This window comes from Prosopis cineraria, unplaced genomic scaffold, assembly GCF_029017545.1.
Source record: "Prosopis cineraria cultivar Desert tree isolate PC_DT_omini unplaced genomic scaffold, ASM2901754v1 PC13, whole genome shotgun sequence".
Lineage (NCBI taxonomy): Eukaryota > Viridiplantae > Streptophyta > Magnoliopsida > Fabales > Fabaceae > Prosopis > Prosopis cineraria.
Window position 1 is genome coordinate 10716067 of NW_026555344.1, and position 27075 is coordinate 10743141.

Consider the following 27075-nt stretch of genomic DNA (forward strand, 5'->3'; position numbering starts at 1 on the left):
CTTAATCTTTTATATTTTTATTACAGACTCCTCTGTTTTTATTTCTTTTACGAAAAAATTATCATGTCATATTTGCAAAAGACATGTAACGGCTTATGTATTATCATATGTAAGTTAATACTAGTTTTATAAACCAAAAAAAATCTAACTAAAAGAAATTTTGCCCGCAGAGTTTTCCAAAAATGTCCTTAGCTGGAGTGTGATCAATGAATCTTTTCCCCCTGATTGATTGCACACCTAGGAGCCTACCCTATAAAAAGTTGAGTGAACTTAATGGAGTCTCGCGAATTCAAGTCAACTATCGTAGAACCTTCTAGGCAAAAGGCTCTACATCCAATTTTAACACTATGCGTTAATAGGGCTGGAACTCAAGACTACTCATTAAATTATTATATTACATTTTTTATTTAAAAATATAAAATATTTTTAATTAAATTTTATTTTAATAAAATAATTATTTATCTTTAAATTAATCTTATCTTTTCATATTTATTTTTATTTAATAGAATGTTTCACCTGAAAAATATTATAAAATAATTTATTTAATAGAAATATTTTTTTAAAAAAAGATAATAATTACATTTTAAAAGATTCAAAATGTCTTATATTTTTTAACATATGATTCTTTAAAAAGTATCTTATATTTTTTTTATGGAGGGAGTAATTAATAATGTTTTTTTAAATATCCTTAATTGGTGATGTAATTAACAAAGTTTTTTCTGATTAAGACAATGCAATTAAATAGGATAAAACCTATGTAATTAGCCTTAATTACCTAATATATTTCTATCTAATTAAATTAAGTTATTTGGACTTTAATGTGTTAATAATATTAATAATAAAAATTTTTATATAAGAAATAATCTATGAAAGATATACATGCATTAATTTAATTGAAAATAAGTATATTAAATATAAAAAGGTTAATTATATAATTTTTTAAATTAAATAAAAATAAATATAAAAAATTATATTGGTCTTCTAAAAAATTATATGGCATATAATTTTGGAAAAATATCAATTAAGGATTACTAAAATAAATTAATATCAAACAAGGGTTTAAAAATTATGAAATACCATTACAAGATCAGGAGACTAATTTAAAAATAATTTTAGATGAAAAAATATTGTAATACCAATCTTCTCTTTTTCTTTTTTAAAACTTGCCAACTAGCAAATGATTTCTTGTTAGATGAAAATGAATACTTGTTAAATTTTTTTTTTTGAATTCAGTGACAACTAAAAATAATTCAAATCAAAAAATAAATACTATTACAGCTAAAAGAATAAGAAGAAATAAAATTCTACCATCCTCTCCAAGATTCATGTAATAATTCTCTCTAATATTTACACTTGTCCCCTTTATAACCAATTCTTTCAGATTCTTAAACTTATGAATTAGCAAATGACTTTTTATTAAATGTAAATTAATACTCGTTAATTAATAAATAATTACTTATTAAAATATGATATACCTTATTCTTTCTCACAACTAAATTCTTTTAACTTCTTGAACTTGTTAATTAACGAATGACTTTTATTAAATATAAATAAATACTTATAAATTAATGAATATTTACTAGTCAATTAAAAAACAGGCAAAAGTATATAATCTTTTCCTATATGAAATTATTTTTAATTCAATTTTTTATCATGTAATCATATTTTAGAATTATTTCATCTTTGATTGATATTAAATATTTTATATGTTGGGAATGATATTCTACCTATAAAGGGTTTGTTTGTTTTTTAGTTAACAGCTCCAAAAGCACTTTTGAAATGAATTTTGAATTTAAATATTGGTTGGTTTTCAATCTTTTTCAAAAAATTAATTAAAAATTCATTTCTAAATGTGGTTAAATGTGCTTTTGGCCAATAAGCGATGTAGCTTTTGAAAAGTGAATTTAAAAAATAAGGTATTATTTGATTATGTTATTTCAAGTTTAATCTTTTATTTTTTAATTTAAAAACTAGTTAATCCATGAAAAATATAATTATCATTTAAATAATAATTAGATATTAAGTTTTTAACATTCTATATTGAATAATTAATCATGTTAATTTTTAACATTAATGTATAATAAATATTATAAATCTTTATCATATTTTTTAAAATTATAAATTGCAAAAATACAAATAATTAAATATCAAGTTTTTAGTATTATAAATCAAATTTTATGTTATTTAAAATTTTTATTATATTTTTTAAATATTTTAAATATATTATATTTGTATAATAAAAATTATAAATTATCATAAATCAATCTTATTAATTATATATTTAAAAGTATATTTCACTATCATAATTTAAATAACTTTCATTTATTAAATTAATTTTTTTAAAAAATACATTTAAATATAAATTTTATTATAATAACTGATTTTGTTGAATTTATTTTTGTTAAATAAAGTTTTAATAAATTGACTTTTCACAACTTAACAATCAAACTCGCACAAATTTTGGAGCCCAGTAGCTGCTGATGCCCGCTGGGTGAATATTAGTTTAAAGTATTTTATAATTTCGAATAAATGAAAATAGAACAAGGAGTCCAAAGAAAGACCTGCGGGGAAGGTACATTCGCCGATTTCCAGTTGCCTCTGCGGGGACATGCTACGAGGGAGATAAGTGTTCTGGTCGCAAGAATAATGGAGTGCACAAGAGGCGAAGTAGGGAAGCCGATGATGCTTCTTTTATGCGGCACTCTGGTCTACTATCACTGTGCTTACCGGAATTCTAGCATTGTTTCTTTGGTCTCCGATGTCTTCATCGTTCTCCTCTGTTCCCTTGCCATTCTCGGCCTTCTCTTCCGTCAACTGAACATATCGTAATCCTCTAAGTTCCTTTCTTTTTCTTCATCTTTCTTCTTGTCGTTTAATTTGTCAAATTAAACCATCCAATCAGGGTTTGTTTCTTGTCATATTTGCGTTTCTGTGTATATAACGATGCTTGGATGCAATCTAGTTTTAGCCCTTGAAATTATTTGGTCCTTTGACTTTGGAATTCTAGAAAATTAAATTGATATCCTTCGTTGACGTCTTGGACTTGGACATCTGATGTATCGTTTTGACTCCATTAGAAGTGGGTTGCTAGTATAATTTGTGTTGTGCATGTGTTCTTTTTCCTCAAAATTTAGGCTTTGATGCGGTTGGAAGATTTGTATTTTTCATTTGCAAATGGCCTTCTTATTATCAACATATCTGATGCACCTAACCCCCTTCTGAAAAACCGTTATAGGGTTCCAGTTGATCCACTCGAATGGCAAATAACTCAGGACACTGCTAATGGCATTGTTGCGTGGTTAGTTAATACCATAGGTGCAGCTGAGTCTGTATTTAGAGTTGCAGCAACAGGGCATGACAAGAGACTATTTCTGAAGGTACTATTTAATTTATGCAACTTAAATCTATTTTCGGTTTAGTGATAAACATCAGTACGACCTCAAGAAATTGTGGGTTTTTCGCCGTTTTATGTCCCGTGAGTCTTTGGTTAATGTTTGTATATGAATAAGAGAAACACATGACCATGACCTATTTTAATTCAAGTTCTACTGAGGTTTGAAACTATGGATAAGTTGAATTGTAAGTTTTTTAGTAGATGAAAATATGAGACATTATGGGTACACGTTGCTCTACGGTTATGGGTGTGTCTTCTCTTTGAGAAGATTGGGAGGTGGTCAACTCACCATTGCATCTGAGAGAATGGCATTGATTTCGGAATTTATGCATCTTTTCCTTATCTTGAATGCCTTCTGTTTTTTTATATGTTCTCCATTAATTCACAATCTGTTAACGTCCTATGCCAACATTCAACCTGTTGGGCTTCCCTTTCTCTGAAAGTATTGGACTATTTGTGTGCTTTGATTCCAGAAAGCACGGTCTCATTCTAGACAGTTACGATCCCATAGTAGTTGCCATGTCTTTGATTTTGCTTTTGACAGAGAGTGATGTAAAGAACTAATGGTTTATGTACATCTTATTTCAGGTGATTTTGTGCCTTTATGTATTGTCTGCTCTGGGAAGATTGGCTCTGGGTGCTACTGTTGCCTATGCTGGTAGGTAAACTCAATAGCCATTTCTCATGTTGATGCTATAATGAGCAAAATTATGTGTGATTAAAAAAAAAAAAATCATAGAAGCAGTGAACTGGTTTTTGGCTTTTCTTGCAGTTTTTTTTTTTTTTAATACACATGCATGTGTAAAATATTAAGAATACTTAGGCAAAGCATTTTCTTGTTCATTCTTTTGAGCTAGTCCTGAAGTAATGTAATGATTTTGATTCCTGCTTTTCTAGTCTCTAGCTGTTTGGTGTCAACCTTGGCTATCTTGTTGTATAGTTGCAAATTTTATTGGCTGTATATTTTTTGATAGAGATTAAGAACTAGAGGCAATTAAAAATTATATCTCAAGAAGCCTTAGCCGAAATATAATAAATTGATATGATGTTAAGTTTGAATTCCAAGTCATCAAAAGGGAGTGTCAGAAAAATTGGAATGGTACAAAAGGCCTGGAACCTTTGTAAGGGAGGAAAATTTGTGATCTACTGTTATTTTATTCTTTTTACAGAGAATAAATCTTTTTCCCACAAATTGTAGATTTGATTTATGATTTAGCGGAGATTTATGTCCTTTATTGGCACAGGACTATGCTTATTTTGTCTTTATATGTTCATGGAGTGCTCTCATTCTATCAGCTCATTTGTGGCCTGGTTCTTGGGAAAAAGAAACGACCCCGGTGGAGAACAAGACACAATGTAGCTTATTAGCAGTTTCGCACTTGACTTGTAGTTCAAGATTTTATTTCATGTATGTATACATTGAAAGTTAGCCAATCACCAATCAAATAATTTATTGAGAGTGGTTTTGTAAATTACAAGGGTAAGAGAGGATGGTTATGCTGTTGAGGAAACTGTTCATAAAGCCCACGCAGGGCACTTGACATCAACGGCAGTCCTTTTGTCATAGAAATCAGAAGTGGAAATAGACGAGTTATTGTGAAACATTTGTTATTGTAGCAAATACTATTTTAATCTTCGCATTCATATACAGAGGGTTTGGATTGTTCCTTCATTTTCTATGCTCGGTTCTATTCTCAGCTACTTCCCTCACATCTATGCCTCATTAATTGATTTTAAACTCGGTACAGTAAGAGGCACATGATTATGGCACGGCTTCAAGTGTACGGCCGCTAAAATTGAATCATTGAAGGTTTTGATTGATTCGGATTCTGATGTTGTAGAGGGGTAACTTAATTTTTAGTCTCTAAAATTTTCCTAAATTATTAATTGAATTCTCAAACTTTAAGTTAGTACAATTCCGTTTTGATAATTTATCAAATTAAGAAATTATAAGGGTTAAGCATACCAGATTAAAATATTATCAGGGATAAATTGTTGAGTTAAGAAAAACCGAATCAATAATTAAAAAAAACTAGGAAATAAGTTATGTTTTTCTAATTTAACAAAGAATGTCAATAACAGTGTCGTGTCTGCAGCCTGCCGATATTAAGCTCTGAAAAAAAGACAAATGCTCAAGTGCACAACACCTTTGAAGCTTCCACTCAAGTCACGTGAAAATTAAGCATTCTTTGATCTCATACGAGCGAAAGTTTAGTAGGAGAAAGGGGAAGCATGTAATGAAATATTGCGGCCTAAGCTCAAGTCAGAATTAGTTTCAGGCGTGTTTGCAAGAGTTGAGCCGCATATTTATCAATAAGTTTGGTTGAGAGGAGGGAAAGTTTCTACTCTATTAAGAAGTAAAAGCAGTGATTAGTAAAACAATAAATGAAAAAAAATATTCAAATTGTATATCTGGATATTGAAGTGTGGGAAAACCCATTCTCACCCACCACACTTGAATTACATTTTATCAATTGAAATTTTTTCCCCCGCTCTGGAACCTTTTCCTAAACTTCCATTCCATAGCAAAGGGTTAGAAAACCTCAAGAACCAGCTAGCTGGCAACTATCACAAAAACAATGATCCAATTCTTGTTAAGTTATAAAGTATGAGTCTTGTGGACAAGCAATATGTCCTTCCAAGCTTCATAGAACATCCAGGTGATGCCAGAGGATGGCATAACCTTCAAACAGCTTGCACCCCATCCTCTGTAGAGCCCCAACAGACCCTCTTCTCGAACGACTTCTGCAAGCGCTGCAGCCATGTGTGGTGGGCACTTACCCTGCAAAGCTCCTACCATAAGGCGTTTTCTGGCCACCTCCAGGGGGAAGCTGATAGTGCTTGCAGTAAAACCTAGCATGCACGAAGAGCTTAATCAGAACAATCATTAATGTTGCCAACTAAAAAACAATCAAGTCTCACCAGATACAGACGTAAAATTTAAATAAGCAGCATCACTTGACATGTTTTAGCGGGAACTTGATGAAGTAAATGTAATAATCTAATTGAATATCTATCCAATCTTATCTTACAAGTTATAATATATAAATTCTGTAGGGATCTAATTTAAAGTATTTGGCTCGATAATAATGCTGTTGCCTTGTAGTTTGTCCAAAAAAAAAAAAAAAGGAATTTTGTTGCCTTGTATCGGGCGGTGTCTTATTGTTTTGAAGCATAATTGAAATTCAACTCAATATAAATATTTTCCCCAGAACTGTGCAGTTAATGCAGGTGTAGAAGATTCTAGTTATACTAAGTATATGATGTAGAGCCATCAGATATATATAGACAGAGAACTAGATATTTGCCTATACCCAACAATTGACACATGGTTCCTCCCTCCCTCACTCATCTGTCTGTTTGGTCTAAGGAGGATGACAATCAAACAGCAAATAGCCAACTCCTATATCAAAAATATTGTGATATCGTCCCTTAGTTGGTTGCAACTGGGGGCATGTAAGAATCGAGATTGAGCAAGGGAGAGAAAGGGAAATAGACCATAGTATGATGTCCAGCAATTACAACTGAATCTTTTACCTGCTAGAGCTCCAACTAGAAGCATCTCTGGCCGGTTTAGCGACTTCTTATTTTTGGTCTGGCAGTAAGATTGCTTCATGGTCTCATACATGAAATAATAACATGTACTGTACGGAAGCATGCCAATTAATGTAGGTGAAATGCCAGAATAAAAAGCACCTATGCCACCATCTTTATAAATTTTGCTAACTGCAAGTCCTAAATTAGGGTAGGTCTCAGGACTTACTGTCAATCTATCCTGTAAGAAATCAAACCACAATCAGGATTGGGAGCAAAAGTAACAGATATGAATGCAGGGCTTAAATATTTTCAAGTCTTGGTCATTGCGAACTCAATTAACAATATAATCACATAGATTGTGGTGTCATCATGGAATTGTGACACATTTTAGATGCCATTAGATTTCAATACATCTACTGTATAATATAATTCCAAAAGTACAAATACCTTCAACACTTCCAAGGGATGGCACACAAGGGTGCTCATGATTCCAGCAGCTGCACCAGCCACAGCAACTGGAGAAATCCAACACATAGAAAAGTTCAAATTGATGCAACCTATCTGCAACTTAGGACATTGATTCTGTTTCCATTTGTCTTGCAATGAAGTCATTGATCGTTTTACACATTCAAATGTGCCAAACTCAATTGCTTGCGTAGGGATTATACGGAGCATATTGATAGCATTCCCAGCCCATAGCCCCTGCCAACCCTGCTGATCTATTACCTCAATGAAACTTCCAATGATGCTTTTCGACCCAACACCAACCACCATTCTTGTTCTGTATAAGGTACAGATTAGGAGCTTGGCAGTAGCATCAAATTGTGTAGATAATTAATTTTCACATGCTAGCTAGCTATTACTTGGTAAATGCAAGCGGAACTTTTTATTTCACAAGGGAACTTGAACCAAAAAATGCTGAAGACCTCACAGCATGCAGTCAAATTTCACTTAAGACTCAACAAAAAGTGGTAATTTTCTTTTTCTTCTTTATAGTTAAATGTTTCTCTTTAAATTTCTAAATCACTACAATGATATTTCAAATAATTAAGGCACTAATCCTCCCTTAAACGAGCAAAGCTTGATTCAACATTTTCAGATTTTTGCTCACTTTTATGCTTTTTGTTAAAAAAAAAATGGTATCATAAGTTGAGAAACACACCTCAGAGCATGTCTACACGTGAGCATGTCAAAAACAGACTTTATAACGTAGATGAGCATTTGGAACAAAAGTATAAAACTAAAAAAACGTATCCAACCTGACTGTCTCAAGAGGAGCAAGTACAGCTTTAGTCATAGCCCCTGCTAACGCTCCACTTACAAACTCACCAACCTCTCTAGTCCCAAAAAAGTCCTGAATCATGGAAAAGCCATGTCTTCATGAGGAGTGAAAGCAACAGTTCCATGAAATAAGCACCTAAACAAATATAATCATGATGCAACAAAGCCCAAATAGTCTGGTCAAAGAAAAATTGAAAATTTTCTCTCTATTTGTCATATTTGTTGGTTCAATGGAAAGTAACAAATCAAAAGGCACTCATGAAACTCAGCCTTCTCAAACACCAGCATTCCCATTACAATCATGATCTACAATATTGCCACTACCCTTCTCTCTATTTGTCATATTTGTTGGTTCAATGGAAAGTAACAAATCAAAAGGCACTCATGAAACTCAGCCTTCTCAAACACCAGCATTCCCATTACAATCATGATCTACAATATTGCCACTACCCTATCATGGCTCTGGCATTATGTTCCCTGCAACTAACCAGTAGCAACACACTTTCAAAGCAAATCAGTAGCTGGATTCCAGCCTTATTCAACCCACTAAGTATTGACAGCCAGTCACCTCCTAGCTTACGCTCATTTCTGATCAGCTGATTTTTATGACAATGGTCAGAACAAGCCTTCCATCCTTCTATTTCAGTGCTAATTTACTCATGCACCATATAACTAAAACCCAGCAAAAATATATTCTGATTTCTCTAGCACAGTACACGTGACAAAAACCAAATTATAAAACAGCCAAAATCTATCGAGGCACAGCAGCTGAAATTCTGGGTATTCTTTAAGGTCTCACCCTATGTTGGAAAGAAACGTTTAGCAAAGTTAATGTCTACTGCAACTCTATTGAGGCCCTCTCTCTCATCCAAAATGACCACTTGCAGAGTCACCCTCTCATCAACCACATCAAGAAGATCAAAGACCTTACTATGAAGAACTAGATCATCACCTATGATTATGTCTTCAAAGAAGCAAATAGCGGCGCAAATTAACTAGCTCATCATGCAAATCATGGAGATTTTGATACTAGGATTCCTAATGACCCACCCTTAGAGAGCAGGGATCTTTTAGTGCCTGATCTAACCTAGCCTTGTTTTCTCCAGTACGGCTTTGCCATGGCCCTGTATTTCCCAGGGGGGGGGGAAGAAGCCAAACTCTAATTATCAATAAATTAAGGAGTGAGACTTGCCCTGAGTGTTGTTAAAATCAGACAGACATATCTTTCCAAAGTATATACAAAACTCCCCTAAAACAAAAAGGTTGTCCTAAAGTTTAGTTCATTTTTTCTTTTACTAAAATTCTCCTTTATATGCTTCTGTAGTGCTCTGGTAGATAGGCGGTTTATTTTTGTACTTTCAACCTGTATGTAATCTCTAGCTCATGTACCTTTCTATTTTTTTTCATTTTCCTCTAGCTTAAATTTATCATCTTATGAACACATGCACAAGAATTAGGGATATGAAAGTCATTGCCAATGTTAATATAATATTTACATTAGCATGACATTCATATCAGGGACTTCTAAGAAGCATACAAGATTCTTTTTTAGGCCAAGGCTATGTATCATTTTTAAATATTTATTTATTTATATTTAAAATACAATAAAAAAATCTGGTAAAAGAAGAAGATAGCCACTATCAGCCCACCCCAGCACCAGAGAATGATTCATGGTGAAGCAAAACTGCACGCTCACTTAAACAGGGAGAGTTATCTCAGTAGGGACTGAGAGGGGCAAAGTGATGCTAAGAAGAATACTAGCTTGATCCTGTGGAATGGAATGTGTTGAATTCTCAATCACAATACCATGGTGAGATAAACAGTCCAGTTACAAGAGATACATAAAACCATGCACATATGGGAAACGATCCAACGAAAAAAGTGGGCGAGTGAAAGCAAAGATGTAACAATATCTTCTAAGACATATTGACCTACAAGCCAACTACTAATGTAAGAGGCCCACATTGATGTTTTGAATGTAATGTACTCAGTACAATTGAAACGGAATTGAGTTACGTGCCCACAAATGGGTCCTTTCATATTTCTATTGAACTCAAACAATCCACTGTAGATAACTGGTCCATTAATTAGAATTCTGAAATTAGACAAACATAAAAAGGCAAAAATAAATAGAAAAATTCATAGCGATGAAACTCCTGGATCTAGAGGAAAACAGGGTGAAGCACAAAGCTAAAGTTACTTCTTTGCTCCAAACCCGCCATCCCCCATCCTACCATAAACAAAAACAGTACAAATATAAATATCGACTTGGAATCTCCTGCAAAAAATGCTTTCAACCTCCCCTTTCAATACCCAGCTACCTTTTATATTAGACGCTGTTTTACCACCTTTAGGATTTCCAGGCACCAAACCTTTTTTTTTTCTTTTTTAATTTGAGAAAAAATGAAGCTTTATGTTCAATATAAATTAGCAGGAAAAAAAGGACTCACTCTGAGTGCGTGCCTGAGGTCAGGCAGTTGAAATCGAAGATCAAATTTATCCGCTTTCTCAATGTCCATCTCTTGGGGAAGCATTACGTAGACGTCTCCGAACACCCCACGGCCCCCTCTTTCACTTCCGTGATTCTTCTGCGGAAGCGATTCAAATTACATTCTATCTTGTTAGCATATAAACTATAAAGTAAGTACATCAGAATTACAAATATGAAGCTGCAAGCTTTGTGATCGCAAACAACGAAGAAAACAGAAGATCATAATACAAAAGGTTGTTTTTGGCCAAAAACAGTTGATAGTGCGAAGAGATTAAAAAAAGTGTGGGGTGATCGAGCTGACTTGCCTGAGCGAGGGAAGGGATTTTAGTCATTTAAGAGATTTTCCTTTGTGTGTCGATTTTTCACAGGGATAATATAAAACGTTACAAATTCCGGCTCGAGCAATATCATTTCGCTTCGCCTACCTGGCTCGAGCTAGGGTTTTGTCTAAGGGTTTAGGCCTTAGGGGATCACTTTCGCCCCTGGGCTCCTCCTCCTGACACATATTACTGGTGCCGCGGCGCCAAAATTCGGGGCTTTAAAGATTCGTTCATGTGAATGAAATAGAACAGAACATGGGCATAAAGAAGAAATAGAAAATGCCAACAGCGCACTTTAAAGCCGAGCTTTGCAATTTGAATTTGTGTCAATGTATTAATCAATTAAATTTTAAATCTAAATAAGTCGAATAATGATATAAAAAACAATTAATTCCTTTTAAATTAAAAGTGACTCATTGGAGAAAATAAACTTATATAATTTGCCTCCTGAAATTTTATGTGAGTTGAGCCATCAATTCATCAAGATATTTACATAATTCAAAAATAGTTATAAAACTATTTATATATAATATTAAGTTCCTTACATTGTTAATGAAATTTAAAATGCTAGATCATGTAGATTATAGATAAATCCTAAGGAGTTGAATTAAATTTTATTAGCATAATTTGTCTTTCTACATAGTCCAATATGTTTTTATGACCCGCATACATTGTCCAATGTATATTTGACTTATTTTGATCTACTTATTATATTCATGAATCATGTGATTTATTATAAATGGATGTGCATGTATATGACACATAATGATTCTTTCATATTTTATCCCAAAAGAAAAGATTCATTCATATTTTGTAAATGGGCTAAAGTATAAATTTGTTTGGATATTTTTAAAAAAATACAATTGGTATCTTAAAATATTTGAAGACTACAATGTTGTCCTAAGTTAACAAAAAGAGTTGAATGGTGTTAATCTGATCAAGTGTGCCAACACGTCAATGCTAGCTAAGCCAAAGAATTTTCAAGCATTGACATGTGTTTAGTCTTCTTCCTCTTGGCGAGCACTTCTTCATTCTTCTTCCCATACCTTCATTTTGAACCTTCTTCCTCCTCAGTTTCCACCCTTGTGAATCTGCTCATCTTTCTCTCGTTACGTTGCCTGGCCTTTATTTTCCCCCCTTTGACCAAATCTAATTCACCAAAATTCGCAAAGATTAGTGTGAAGTCTCTGGTTTTCCATATTTTGGCCGTGATATCTCTTGAAATCGAATGGAGTAGGGTCTCATCTTTGGGTTTTTGTGTTTTTGTATGAATTCAATTTTTTTGAGATTTTCTTGAGAAAAATATATAGGAAAAATTTGGAATCGAACCAGAACAGCGATTGTTGGAGACATCAAAAGCAAAGAGGCAAACAAGGAGGCACACACATCATTCAATCCACTTGAAACACAGCACAAGTTATATGGTCCTAACAGTTCAAGTAGTGATTCTGGTCATCCATTATTCAAAACTTTGATTTATATTGTTTTTCTTGAGCCTGGTATCATTCGTGATTATGGTCATCCATTATTCAAATTATTTTACTATTTTTTAAACCCCATTTTGGTCCCTTATAGAGTAGGTGTCTTCCCATTTAATTTTTCATAGAATTCATTTATCAAAATGATTTGAAAAAGAAAGCCTGTCGGTAACATCATTTCAAAGCAAGTGAGATGAAGAGGAAGAGAGAAGACAAGGAAGCCAGTTTAGATGTGAAATAGAAAATGTGAAGCCATGCCTAAAAATCTCACTCATTGCACTATGATCAACCATAAGAGTGCATGGATGACGTCTTGCCGGACACCATCGCTATTGTTGATGGTGGCTTCAAGCTCAGCTTGGCCATTGTTAATCCTATTGCCTAGCTCTGTCATGCCAAAAATCTCACTCATTTCACCCTGATCAACTATAGGAGATGGCGGCTCACTAGACACCATCACCATTATTGATGGTGGCTTCAAGCTCAACCTGGCCATTGTTAACCTTATCGCCAAGCTCTTCAAAACTCTCATGGATAAAGCTTAAGGTAAACCAATAATGGCTTGATGTTGAATGAACAAGACTGTAAAAGGCATGAGCTTTAGTGTGGGTTCATTTTTTTTTTAGGAAAGGAAGGTAGAGCAAAGAAGAGGAGGCATGAGCTTAAGTGTGGGTTCATTTCTAAGGAAAGGAAGGCAAAGCAAAGAAGAGGAGGGGAGGAATATAACTTCATGAAAATTAACCTTCTATTTAATGAGACTAATTAAGGGTAATTAAATAAATTAATAAGGTAATTGGCGTATGGATAATTATAGAGCACCAACTAGTCTATTTGGTTGTGATTACAACCCAAAGATTAAGTTCAAGGTGGAATTGGGGCCCTAAGAGGGGAAGAAAACATGAAGTGCTAGTTCTGCATTATGCATAGTAGCACATGCAATAATTGTCGTGGTGCATGGTTCACAAACACATGAAGGAAGTTATACGTACCACATGCTGCAACACGTGTGGCATGCACTATGGCATATGGGTCCCAAAATGTGAGGCTGAGCTCTTTGTACACATGATGTGACATGAACTACATGTGCCACTGCACATGGCCAAAATCTCTAACAAATTAGAGTACACATCAATTTAAAAATAAAACAAAGAAAAGGAGAGAATGAAGAGGAACTCAAGAGCACTACTAGGGCATAGTATACTTGAAGCTTTGGGAGTATGTTTGAGCTTACAACCATAAAGGGTATGGGTTGAGGAAGTGATTTTCAGAGTTGTAAGGCTATGGGTCCAAATTCATTAATTTAAATAGAGTTAATGAGAATTGTTTAAGTTGTTTAAACTTTGCACAAGTGAGTTAATGCGTTTTTGGTGGTTGACGGACATTAATGTCCCAAAATCCATAATAAATATGATGGTTGGGAAAGCTTCTAATGCTGTTAATGATAGGTTGAGAGTTCAATGAAATTAATAAGAATTAAAAGAAGTTAATAAACCATATGGGTAGGCTTATATATGGGATATTAAAGTTTTAACTTGTGGAAGTGTTGAGATAGAGAGTTGAAATTTGTCCTAATGAGGATATTAATGATTATTAGTATGATTAATTATAGATTAATCATTCTTAGCACCATTCAAGCTTGGAATAGCTTTTGAATTAATTTGTTTTAAGGGGTAAACCTTTGACCTCTTAAAAGTTTAAGGTAATAGGAGGAAAATCTTACTTTTACTTTTATGTGTTAATTAGTTATTTGGTTTTATGACCTATTGTTGAAATATGTGAAATCATTGTTATGCAAGTGTGGTGTGAAATATTCAAAAATCAAATATTATGAATTATGATATGTTAAAAAGATAAATATGTGTGTGAATATGCAAATGGAATGATTGTTGTCATGTAGATTAATTAAAGAAAAACTTGTTCTTTATTTCATGTCTCGAATGAGTAATCTTAATTGATTGTGATTTAGGAAGTTATGTGAAGAAAATTGTGAGTAAGTGTGGAGTTATGTGCTAAGTTGTGGCGTGAGAAGTATATGATGATTGTGTTATGATGAAAATGATGATGATATATTGCATGCTAGTTATGATGATTAAATGCATGCTATGAGTTAAGCATTTTTGCATTGAATGATCATTTATGACAGGAGTTCGCCTAAAGAGAGGAATAGAGATTTGAAATCCATGTGGCATGAGCGCCATTTGGAGCTCAAAGGCTTGCTTTTTATATTTCTATTGTCCTACTTATTCTACAAGAGACTGTTCCATTTATTTAACAAATAACTCAAATCTAACTAGTTTTTACTAGTTTAACAAGGAAGCTAACTTAGGAGTATGACATGTTAGGTCTTCCTTACTAATCTATAATTAACTCTATAATCGAGGTAATTATAAGACTAATCAAAGTAAATTACCAAGTTTGTAAAAATTTACAAGAATGGGATCCCAAGTTTTCAAAACTTAAAATGCTATAAAATCGTTTCATAAATTAAAATGAAAACAAAACATATATATAGAAGCATGGACATCATATAAGGTAAGATAATATCTAATTAGGGTTAAAAGAACAACAATAGTGATTTTAACATAATACATTACAGCATAAAATTTTATGCTACAACATAAAATGCAAAAACCCATGATTTGCATACTCCTCCTTATCCATAAAATAAATTAGGATATCACAATCTGTAACACAATCTTCAAGTGTTTTGCATGCTCCTCCTCATCCATAGAATAAATCTGTAACATAATTCTCAAGTGTTTTGCATGCTCTTCCTTATCCATAGAATAAATTAGGATATCATCTATGAAGACTACTACAAATTTATTTAAGTAGGGTTTGAAGATTATGTTCATGTAATCCATGAAGATCGTTGGTGCATTGGTCAAATCGAAAGGCATAACAAGAAACTCATAATGTCTATACCTTGTTCTGAAAGCAGTCTTTGGCACATCATTCATTTTTACTGTCAACTAGTGATAGCCGGATCTCAAGTCAATCTTAGAGAATACTGCTGCCCCAACCAACTAACCTAACAAGTCATCAATTTAGGGTAATGGATATTTATTTTTAATTGTCACCTTGTTCAGTTGTTGGTAGTCTATACAAAGTTTAATGTTACCATCCTTTTTCTTAACAAATAGAACAGGCGAACCCTAAGGTGACACACCAGAATCTTGCCTAGATGCTTAACTCTACCCTCCCATACTCTTAGGGGTATTACTCCTCATCTGGGACCCCTTCGACTGGGACCTTTTTAAAAGCTCTTCCTCTTACTACCACTATTGTTGAATTTAGGATTACTAGAGCTAAATCCAACTCTTTTACTCACTCCTTTAGTAGGGCTTGTACAAGTAGAGAAATGGCCCCGACTATCTCTTTTCTGGCTATCTTCAACCTCGCAATCCCATTTAGCCACAGCTCTCAACTCACTACACATATCTACTAATAAGATAATATTGAATGGTGTTAGTTATTGATGGTAATCAGGTCGCATCTTCTCAAGCAACTACTCAGCCTTTTACTGGTCATCATCATGATTCCTTAGATATCTCGAATACTTTGATAATTCATTAAACCTTGCAATAAATTCTTCTTCATTCATACCCCCTATTATAATATATGAAATTCTGCCTCTCTCTCAACTCTGAACAAGGTAGGGAAGTAATATGCAAAGAATCTCCTCTTGAATTCCTTCCAAGTTAATAAGGAGCCATCCGTCGGCTTAACATTCCCCCACCACCTCTTAGCAGCATCTTTAAGCATAAAGGTGCCTAAAAAGACACGCTGCTCAGGTGTGTAAGGCATCACAGAGAAAATCATTTCTAGCTAGTTAATCTACTTCTCCCCAGCCCTATTCTCTATTAAACCCTTAAATGATGGAGGATTCAATCTGGAAAACTTCTTCAAAGCAAGATCAATGGAACTCTCTAGCTCTTTCCCCTTAGTTCTTACAAGTTTTAGCCTTCTTGGCATATTCTTTTCAAAGTAATCCTCATTCGGGTGGCCATATGCCTCCCTATGCAAGTCATCATGTTTTTCCTTTTCATGGCTCTCTTTGGCCTTCTCTACAGTCTTGCTACTCTCTCAGTCTCTTCTCGATAATTTCATTATGCTCCTCATTTTTTCTTTAGATATTTTTCATCATCTCTTTCAATTTGAGCAATGCGTCATCATTATTTGCAGAAGGTCTCAGTTGTAATATCCTCCTCCTTTTAATCCCATAATTAAAACCAAGTCCCAAGAAATTAAAAAATGAGATTATAGTAATTAATAAAATATCAAGTTTTTATTGGTTAGCAAAATAGGGACCCCAAGTTTATAAAACTAAAATTATTTTCAAAGTCTTGCAACTAGACAAATTAGAGTTCACAAATATGCAAAAGAATGAGATTATTACATAAGTAAGTGCATTTGTTTAAGAATTTAAAACAAGAGAATTTTCGAAAAATTTTGAGGCATACGCCACGGCTCATTGAACATGTGCCACAGCATGTTCATCTCTGTGACATGGGTCGTGGCTTGTGGCACCATGCGCTATGGCGCAATTGCACTAATTTTGACAGTAAATTCTACTGTCAATTTGATAGTATTAGGGCCAACTTTCAATGCGCCCCAAATCTCCGTCCAATGTCTGAATGACGCGAATTAGGTGTCTACAGAAAGCTCTTTCCGAGCTCTAACTAATGGCATTAATCTTAGACTCAAATTCTTCCTAAAATAAAAATTGGACACACTTTTCAAAACTTATACTTTTACAATAATTTTCACAAAATCAAGTGTTCAAACCAAATATCAAAGGCCAATAGCCACCGATACCAATTTGACCACATACAAATCATTAAGATTAACTCATGCAATGCACCATATCACATGAAATACTGCCAGATCAAATTGTTACTACTCAACCCCTTAAACTTAAAAACATAAAAAAAGGGAGTCTACCACAATTTTCATCAAGTTTTCTAAATTATCTCATAATTTACTCTACTCTTACTTGCATTAGTATTTTGGCCCTATCATAATAATACATATTGATCAACTCACTCCCTAGGGCCTAAAATACACTTACAATTTATAATTCACATAATGCAAGTAAGGAACAAATGAAAATTTCTATGGCAATTGAAATTGTTATACACATATAATTACTCAAAATAAAGAGGCCTATTACAAAAGGATCGCGGTCCTAAGCCTCTAGGTGTCTTCCTTTATCCACACCTCTTGAACTATTCCCTATAATATTGAAGATAATGGAGTAAGTACAACTATTCAATAATCAAGGTCCTACTAACTCATACTGATGCATGTCAATTAGTTTGAATGCAAGAGGCAATTACTGTCAATACTTTAACTCATGTAAAACATTTGAGAATAGATATTCACAATTCTGCACACATGATAGCAATTTACTTGAGAAATAATACTTTTTAGCACTTTTCATATAAAGAGAGTTGGTCACACAATTCATTAACAAATACATTAGAAGAAATTAAGACTCAACTCGTAATATCATCATTAAGGACACAATATAAATAACCAAGTACCCTTACTCACCATATGCATGATCACACCTTCCTTATATCTTCTTTATTCCTCTAACATGAAATCGTGGGCTATAACTCAATGGGATAGTCTATGTTCCATGACTTCTCTAGCCTAAACACTTGTGAGGGGATTACCCAGTCAAGGCGCACACAACTTACTTATAGAACACGGTTTCCCCCATTTCTCACACTATGAGGTGTCATACACCCTAAACTAGCCTCCTCATTGAATCGATAGATAGCTAGCTAGGTTCGAGTTTCTCGTTAAACTAGTGGGATAATCCCTCATTAATCCAGTGGGATAGTAAAGATATAATCAATCCGGTAAACCATCATACTAATGGGCTTTACCATGTGGATTTTATCATTTACTCCTCTTCTGAGGTGAACTCCTGCCTCTCAAGATCATGCAATGCATATTTATGCAATAACTCACGTTATACAATTCATAGAACTTCATGTAATTTATTTCATTGAACTTCATCATTTTCATAAATCATTGGACCTCTTAAACACATTTTCATGGAATTTCAAACTAAGTCATTGAATTCTAATTTCACAATCATTGTACCTCGCACCCACAAAATCATTGAACTTCACTATTTTAGATATCATTAAACTTCTCATAAACAAAATTCAGGTTACTTCTCAATCACAAAGTCATTAAACTCCCATTTCATAAAATAAGAATCCATTGATATTGTTCTCAAGGAATTTTACATCACAAGGCATAAGGCTCACAAAAATCAATCTAGTGAATTTTCTAACAAATCAAGCCACACTTGCATTTCTTTTTAATTTATACATTTCAAAGATTAATCATAAATTCATAAACTAATAAACACATAAAAGTATAAGATAGAATTCCCTCGATTATCTTAAACCTTTGAGAGGTCAAAGGTTTCACCCCTTAATTAGTCACTTCTAAAGCTTCTAAAAAGCTTGAATGGTGCCAATGATAGTTACTCTTCAAACATTTACCATGCAAATATCAATATCTATATTTAAGCTATTTTTCACTAATACTTCATCATTTCTTAATACTCAAGATTTATTCTTAACTCATATAAAAGTACCCATAAGGCTTCTTAACTTCCTTTAACTCTCATTAATAACATTGAGCCTTAAATGGTCATTAATGAAACCACATTGTTCCCAACCACCATATCTATGAGAATTTTCGGACATTTAATGTCCTCCAACTACCAATCATCATAAAACCATAAATACTAAGTTTTCTTAAATCAATCTACTCTCATTAACTCTATTTAAGTTAATGGGTTTGAACCCATAGCTTTTATAGACCGAAAATCACCATTATCAATCAAACCCTAACCTCTACCATCAAGAAAATGGAAGAAGAAAGGAAGATTTAAGTAGAAAAACTTACCTTTGATGTTTAGGAGCTCCAAAATACTCCCAATACTTAATTTTCCTAAGCCCTAGCACTGCTCTTTTGTTTCTTCATTTCTTTTCTTCTTTGATGTATCTAATTTGTGACTTATTTTAGCAAAAAAATGACCATATGCCGTGGCAGACGCATAATGCACTGTGACATATGACACAGAGAGCCTCTTCTAGCGTGTTATCATGCATGTGCTGCGGCAGCCCATCCATAAGCCGCGACGCATAGCATAGAATTACTTTCTTTAAAAATTCTTCCTCTTCCATTTCCGGGTGACCTGATTCTCTTTCAGACCTATATTTACAATTGAAATTGAGACCAAACATGGCCGTTAGGCCTCTCTGGTCACACATCTCACTAATACACTTAATTATCTATTTAAACTTAATTAATCTTGATTTAAATTTGAGGATGTTACATCAGTTGCTCCCTTTATTCTAAGCCTTGCCCAATTTTTTATGTTTGTTGCTCTATTGGAATAGCTTGTCTCGGTCTTGACATATTCTTTAAGGCATTGCCAGTGTTTATGGCTCTCGTTTGCACCATGTTTCCCTCTTAAAGATAAAAGTAATCCCATAAAAAGGAAAGGATTAATACTAGCTTAACAGGGGGAAACAATATGTGTATAATGATAATTGCCAACCCTATGTGCAAATGTACGATCACAAGCAACCACAACTCCTAACACACATACCATATACTAGTTCCAAAACTAGAGAAACTGATACCAAGTTATAAGGTCTCCCTTACTAATCAACAATTAACTCTATAATCGAGGTAATTCTATGACTAAACTAATTAAATTATCGTAAAATTTACATAAATAGGATCTCAAGTTTTCAAAACTTAAAATGCTATAAAATCATTTCATAAACTAAAATTAGAGCAAAACATGTATATGAAAGCATGGATATCATACAAGATAAGTTAACATCAAATTAGGGTTAAAATAGCAAAAATAGTGATTCTAACATAATATGCTGTAGGATAAAATTTAATGCTGCAACATAAAATGTAGAAACAAGCTATCATGGTAGATTTTCTAACTAAATTTTTGCCACACCTCATTTCTCTATCCGATATCTGATTGAGTTAATCTAGGTGTTTACAAAAAGCTTTCCCTGAGCTCTAGTTAATGGCACTAGTTTCACATTTAAATCATTTATCAATCAAAAGTTGGACATCAAAATGCAAACTTACCCATTTATGCTTTCAAAACATAACTAGGGTGTCCAAAATCACAACCAAATGCCATAAGCTCACAACCACTCTTAGACCATACTCAATAAACTTAGCAAGACTTGTGCAACACATCACAACACTCTAATAACATGTACAATATGTTTTTAATGCTCAATCCTTTAATCATAAAAATGATAGGGGAAGTCTCGATCATATAATTCTACATCTAAATCACCATTATTTACAAATATACTCACTCCTTACTTGCACAAGTATTTTGGTCCTATTTAGATTTTCACATTTAATTTACATATAACTTAGGGCCCAAAATACACAACTAAGATTAATAATCAAATAATTCAAGTAAGCAAAAACATGTAATCTCCTAATTGGCATTATCAATATAAATTATACACATAAACTCTAAAATAAACAAGGCTTACAAATCTAGGATAGAAATCATAAGCCTCCAACTATTTCCCTCGATGCTATCCTAATGAGCTAGTTCCTGTAATATTGAAGAGAGAGTGGTGAGTACAACCACTCAATAATAAAGGTCAATCTAACATATACAGTCTATATCAATTAATTATAAAAGCAAATGATAATTAATAACTTCACAAACATTATAAGTATATATTTCAAATATAGTCTCGGCCACAAAACTAACAATCATATAATTGGGCATAAACATATATCATTATATAATTTCAAAATACACATCATGGGGCTACATTAATAACAACTATATAGCCAGAAATAGAATGCATGATCAATGCTAACCTTATACTCTCTTGATACCTCCAATATAAAATCGGTGGCTATTCAATAGCTACATCCTTAACTCAGACTAACCCAGCCTTTTACTTGTGATGAGCTGTTAGGCCAGGGCGAATCCACTCACTTGTGATCCATGATTTTCCCTAATACTAACAACCATATGGTGTCTTATCTCTAATCTAGCCTCCTCATAAACTGGTGGAGACTAATTAAGTTTAAGTCCCTTAAAGAATAAGTAGAACAATGTCTAATCAACTATGAGACAATGGCTACCTCCCAATTTCAATAGTCAATGCTAAGGTAAGCTTTCAATTCCAACGGTAAGCCACCACTATCACATGGGCTCAACACAACTACTCCTCTTCCTATAAGCAAACTCCCACCCAAATGATCATGACATGTACACATTAACAATTTACATGCCATATAACGACATTAATCACATCACATCATATTCACACAATTTTCTTTCTCTATTATGCTCCATATGCCAAATATCATATATGTATCATTTTCATAATGACATGCTCTCAATTATCATCATTAATCACATACGTATAAACATGTATATTGTTCTCAACAATCCAACACAATTTCACACACATAATCCATCACATTACCAAAATGTGCATCAATGGGTCTTCGATCACCCAATAAGTTATAAATAATTAATTCAACAAATAATTAATTAACAAAAAACTATACAAACTAGATTTTTCTCCGATTACTTCAAACCTTTGAGAGGTCAAAAGTTTACTCCTTAATAAAAGTTTGTCACAAGCTATGCTTAAGCTTGAATGGTGCACGAGATGATTAATCTATAATTAATCATACCAATCATCATTAATATAATCATAAACACTCTTTTAACTTTCATTAATCAATACTTTAACTACCCAAAATTCTAATATCTTGCACTTAAACATAAACATTAGGTTTATTAACTTTATTAACTCTATTTAACTTTTATTAACTTAAATAATCACTAATATTAGATCCAACAATTCAAAATCAAACTTAACAGGTCTAGAGTTTATCCAAAATGGATGATCGAAGCTTACAAGCTTGTAAAAACTTCTAAACTATGTGTAGAATACTTAAACAACTCTCATTAGTCCTATTTAAACTAATGAGTTTGGACCCATAGCCTTCAATCCAAAAAATCATTGTCTCCTAACCTAAAATCTTACTTCCAAAACATGTAAAGAGAAGAAGAGATAAAAAAACTAATATTTAGGTGAAATTGAGTTCCAAACACCTTTAACATGCCCAAAAGTTTATGCCCTAACAAAGAAAATACTCTTTTAGTCATACTCTCTCTGTTTTCTAGTCTCTACCACTAGTTTGGATTGTTTTCACATTTTTAAAAAAATTGATTCAGGAAACTATGCTGCAGCGTAAATTTTTATGCTATAACATAATACATAGTAGGTTAAAAATCTAATTTTTCTCTACAATTTGAGCTCGAGTGACCCAATTTACTTCTGAACCCAATCTAAAGGCTAAAGTCAAACCTAATAGCCATCTTTAACTATTCTCAAACACAATTATTCTTAAATTTACATAATTATCTTTTATTAGATTAATGAATTATGGAAAAATTTTTTGAGATATTACATGACACCCCATAATGTGAGACTTGGGAAAACTATGACCCACAAATAAGCGTAATAGCCTTGGCTAGGTAACTTTTCACAAATAGAAGGCTTGGGTAGTCTAATTATATGGATGAATCCCTTAGAATAGCCAATAGTTTCGGGAGGTATCATAAAGACATAAGAATGGCATTAATCATGCATATTATCTTATAGCCATATGGTTGTTATTATTATAGTCTTGTATAGCACTAATAGGGACACATGATTATTAGTATTGTGTCCCTGGTGTAGTTTAATGTTGCTTAATTTACATGTTCATTAATATTATAAAGTATAAAATATGATCGTACCTAGTTACATGGTTGTTAGTTTTGTGGTCGACATTAATACTTGAAAATAGTATAAACATATGAAGGTATTATTTTTCTACTTGCACTTACATTATTAATTGCATGTATTTGTTGAACGATGTGTTTTGATCACAAAACTAAGAGAGATGTGTTTATTACTTATGCATATTTTAAGAACCATTAAAGTGATAAAACCTCTAAGAGCATAAAAATCAAGAGAAGACTTAGATAATAGGTTTATTTATTTTCATCTCTTAGATTCAATGTAAAAACTATGAGAGCTTAATCACATGTCTTTAAATAGTAAGAACATATTATTTTAGAATCAACCTTAGGCTCATAAGTCCTTTGAACTTAAGTGTCGAATCTTTAAAATGCACTTGAACTTATTGTGCCTATCCATGCTTGATCTAGGATGATCCACTCATATTTTAACTACCCTAAAGTGCAAAATAAGACTTAGAGAATTTAGTAGATCCAATTCAAGCCTAAACTAGAATGAATCTTGCTTGAATTAGGCCATAGAAATTAGACATTACACTATAAGCCATTCCATACCTAAATCAAAGTAATCCACATGTGTTTTGATAGCTTAGTATAGAAGTGTCTTGAAGATGCTTTTACGTTTAGATTCACATTTGAGTGCATCATATGCTCATACTTAAATTGTCTAAGAGTGTCAGCTTAAGTTTGTATGAGTGACATTCCACGCCTAGATCAAGATGATCTTTGCTTGAAATGAAATTTGCCCATTTTAGGATGAAGTTTGACCTTGGAGAGCCTAAACCCAAGCAAGCCAAATCAAGCTTGTTTTGGGGTGTTCTAAGTATGTCTTGGCACATCGAGAAACTAGGTGCTTTTGTTATCCATTCCATGATTGAGAACTATTAGTACCCACACGTAAGTTGTCACATAGAGAAGCTGGGAGCTTCTATCATCCAAATCATGCTTAAGAACATTATAGCCCCACGCTTGAATTGTCATAAGTGAATTAGGGGAAATATCCTAAGCTTCATTCCACATATGGATAGGATCATTTCACACTTGAAATGGATTTTAACACTGCATTAAATGCTTTGAGAGAAAAGTAGCTTTTTATGATGTTCTTCACTCCTGCATATCTCTAATGGCTATAATCACTTTCCTAAGTATTCATAACAGCCTAAACTATCATAAACTATATATATGACCTCATTTAAATTAGTGGATAATCTTGAGAACATGTCTATTGAGCATTAAAGTGTTTACATTCATTTTCTTATTAACTTAACAATTTTGTGAAAAAGTTCTTACAAGTATAAAAGCTTTTATTATAATTCATATACTCTTTTTAGAGAGGCTTTTGTGAAAGTTTTACTTATTTTAATTGAGTTGAAATCTAGAAAGAGAGTTTTTTAAGTGTATTGTAACAACTTATTGGTATAGCATGTATTATTGTTGAATTAAGATCAGTGCAATTTTAAGAGTTATACTGTAGTGACAAGTACTCATTAAAGCTTGTGATTGTAGTTAGAAATCTCAAGGATAATCTTAAGGACTGGATGTAAGCTACGTAGTTTAGTTAAACTAAGATAAATCCTTCATGTCAAGCTTTTTTTCTCAAGTTTCTTAAATTTCTAGCTTCTATCTTGCATTCTTTGTAACATCCTGAATTTTCAACTTAGAAATGTGAGTATTTAAGAAGGGAATATTAGTCAAGGTAATAGATTTATGAGTTAATGATGTTTTACATGAATAATATGGTTTTTAGATTGTCTGACTGCCTTAGAAGAGGGCTAGGTCAAAGTTAGAGCGGCTTAAGGCATGTAATGAGGCCTAAATCTCTTTAAGCCCTACTGTGCCATCTACTGCAGCAGACACACTATGTGCTGTGGTTGATATGCAAAAATCTACACATATCAGTTCACGAAACGCATAAAAAATAGAAGGAGAAAAGAAAGAAAACATGAGAGGTAATGGAAGAGGCTCTTAGGTTTGCTAGGGCTTGACTCTTGGAGCATTTTGAAGGTATCTAAAGCTTGCTACTCTATTAGGAAAGCTTCTTATCCCTCTTCCCTCTCTCTTATGTAAATTTTAGTAGATTTGTGTATGGTTTGGGCTTGATTTCATGTTTTCTTGGATTATAACTGAACCCATTAGCTTAATTAAGGTCTTGAGGAGTAAAATCAAGCTTCTAAACCTAAGTTTATAAGTTTTATAGCAATTTGAAATTTTTGGTTAGGGTTTATAAGTTTTACATGACAAGAGTGAGCATGATCATGATACAGGTTAGGAGTTTACCCATAGAAAAGAGTAGTAGAAGTCCATATGGCATTTATCTCCTTAATTTTTAGTAAGGTATAGTGTTAGATATTATCTCCTTAGTGCCCATGTGGGGTATGATGTTGGAGATTTACACTCCTTAACATCAATATGATGCGGTGTTGCAATAATAACACCCCAAATCATGTGTGATAAGGGAAACCATAGTTTGAAAGTGGGATAAGACAGGGTGATTCTACCACTGAATGTGCGCTTGGGCTAATGTGTATGTATGCTTGGTCAATAGAACCTTTGATTTCAATTGGGGTGATATGGAGGCTTGAATGATGAAACCATTATGCTAGAGTGTGAAAATGACTTGTGGATATGAAATGCTTATATTTGAACATGTAAAATAGTGTTTTTATATATATAAGTTTTACTTGTTTATAGATGTGCATATTAATTAATAGTTATGAGTTATTCTATTACTAAATGTTTATCTTATTCTGTGGTTATATTTTACAGGTGAAGGCTCCGATAGGAGCAAAGGGAAGGAAAGGGCTACTGAGTCCTAAAGAGCTTTAGTTTGTATAGTTCTTCTCTTCCTATTTTGGAATTATAACGAATAGAATTCTATGCCAACTTAAGATTATATGCATGTTTTAAGGTCACTTGCATTAATATATGTAATTTGTGGGTATCTCGGCTAAGGATATTATGGATTGTAATGAAGTTACTGTTAGAGTTGAGATACTAGTGCAAGTGATGTTATGATGATGTTTTACATGTATGGATGGCCAAAGATTGTTTTATGAAATTATCTTATCACCCCTTTGAGTTGCTGTGAATTTAGGGTTTTAATAGGCAAATTGTGTATAGACTGTTGTTATTGATGTTGTATGATTGGTTTATTAAGTTGTGTATAGTCTATTTGTATTGGTCCAAGTAGTTCCAAGGATATTGGCATCAAGTTTATGGGTTTGGACACTTTTTTATATGTTTTGGAATGAAAATGGAAAATTTATGTCTAAGAGTTCAACTTTTAAATGGTTGAGTATACGGATGTGTGACTAGTGCCAATAGCTAGGTAGCTTAAAGAGCTCCATGTGGATGCTTAAATCGCTTAAATCAGACGTCAAATGGTGAAATGACATACTTTGAAAGTTGGTTAAAGGAGCTGTCATGACAGCAGGAGTGCTCTGCGGTGCAAGGCAAGTGCACTGTAAAGAGAGGAATATGGGTCCTCTATGCCATCTACCACAGCAGATGAGGCATTTTTTTGGAATTTTTGAAAATGTCCATTTGACATATTTAAGAGTTACGAATGATTTCCTTGCTTTACTACTTTGTTTAACTCATTTTAAACCATGGATTGAGCTCAAATGTTTCCTAAAAAAGGTTTCTTAGGATCCTAATCTTTTAAACTAATTCTAAAACTCTTTTATTGTGATAACCTTATATAGGAAATT

The 27075-nt window shown here is 33.1% G+C and overlaps 2 protein-coding genes across 9 annotated transcripts; one reads left to right on the top strand and one right to left on the bottom strand.

Moving 5' to 3' along the window:
- The first annotated feature begins 2514 nt into the window (after nucleotides 1-2514).
- LOC129291097 (reticulon-like protein B22) lies at nucleotides 2515-26150 on the top strand. 7 transcript variants are annotated; one of them, XM_054928248.1, is made up of 4 exons: nucleotides 2515-2825; nucleotides 3236-3377; nucleotides 3983-4056; nucleotides 26132-26150. In XM_054928248.1, exons 1-4 carry the CDS (start codon nucleotides 2530-2532, stop codon nucleotides 26133-26135), a joined length of 516 nt encoding a protein of 171 aa, XP_054784223.1. In that variant the 5' UTR covers nucleotides 2515-2529; the 3' UTR covers nucleotides 26136-26150. The 7 variants fall into 7 exon arrangements, with proteins under 7 accessions (XP_054784223.1, XP_054784219.1, XP_054784216.1 ...); XM_054928244.1 differs by lacking the exon at nucleotides 26132-26150 and adding an exon at nucleotides 4639-5066; XM_054928241.1 differs by lacking the exon at nucleotides 26132-26150 and adding an exon at nucleotides 4674-5066.
- Nucleotides 5781-11278, bottom strand: LOC129291096 (probable mitochondrial adenine nucleotide transporter BTL1). Of its 2 annotated transcripts, none has more exons than XM_054928240.1 (6): nucleotides 11129-11278; nucleotides 10663-10800; nucleotides 8191-8285; nucleotides 7379-7712; nucleotides 6932-7169; nucleotides 5781-6247 (listed from the first exon to the last, which is right to left on the bottom strand). In XM_054928240.1, exons 2-6 carry the CDS (start codon nucleotides 10744-10746, stop codon nucleotides 5994-5996), a joined length of 1005 nt encoding a protein of 334 aa, XP_054784215.1. In that variant the 5' UTR covers nucleotides 10747-10800; nucleotides 11129-11278; the 3' UTR covers nucleotides 5781-5993. The 2 variants fall into 2 exon arrangements, with proteins under 2 accessions (XP_054784215.1, XP_054784214.1); XM_054928239.1 differs by having other exon boundaries at nucleotides 11009-11264.
- Nucleotides 26151-27075: the final 925 nt, after the last annotated feature.

Coding starts and splice junctions, on each gene's coding strand:
- LOC129291096 (XM_054928239.1), bottom strand. CDS start 11,035: ATGACTAAAATCCCTTCCCTCGCTCAG. Junction 7,713..8,190: donor GCTCCTCTTGAGACAGTCAG/GTTGGATACGTT, acceptor TACCTTATACAG/AACAAGAATGGTGGTTGGTG. Junction 6,248..6,931: donor TCTAGTTGGAGCTCTAGCAG/GTAAAAGATTCA, acceptor CGTGCATGCTAG/GTTTTACTGCAAGCACTATC.
- LOC129291097 (XM_054928241.1), top strand. CDS start 2,530: ATGAAAATAGAACAAGGAGTCCAAAGAAAGACCTGCGGGGAAGGTACA. Junction 2,826..3,235: donor TTCCGTCAACTGAACATATC/GTAATCCTCTAA, acceptor AAACCGTTATAG/GGTTCCAGTTGATCCACTCG. Junction 3,378..3,982: donor ACAAGAGACTATTTCTGAAG/GTACTATTTAAT, acceptor ATCTTATTTCAG/GTGATTTTGTGCCTTTATGT.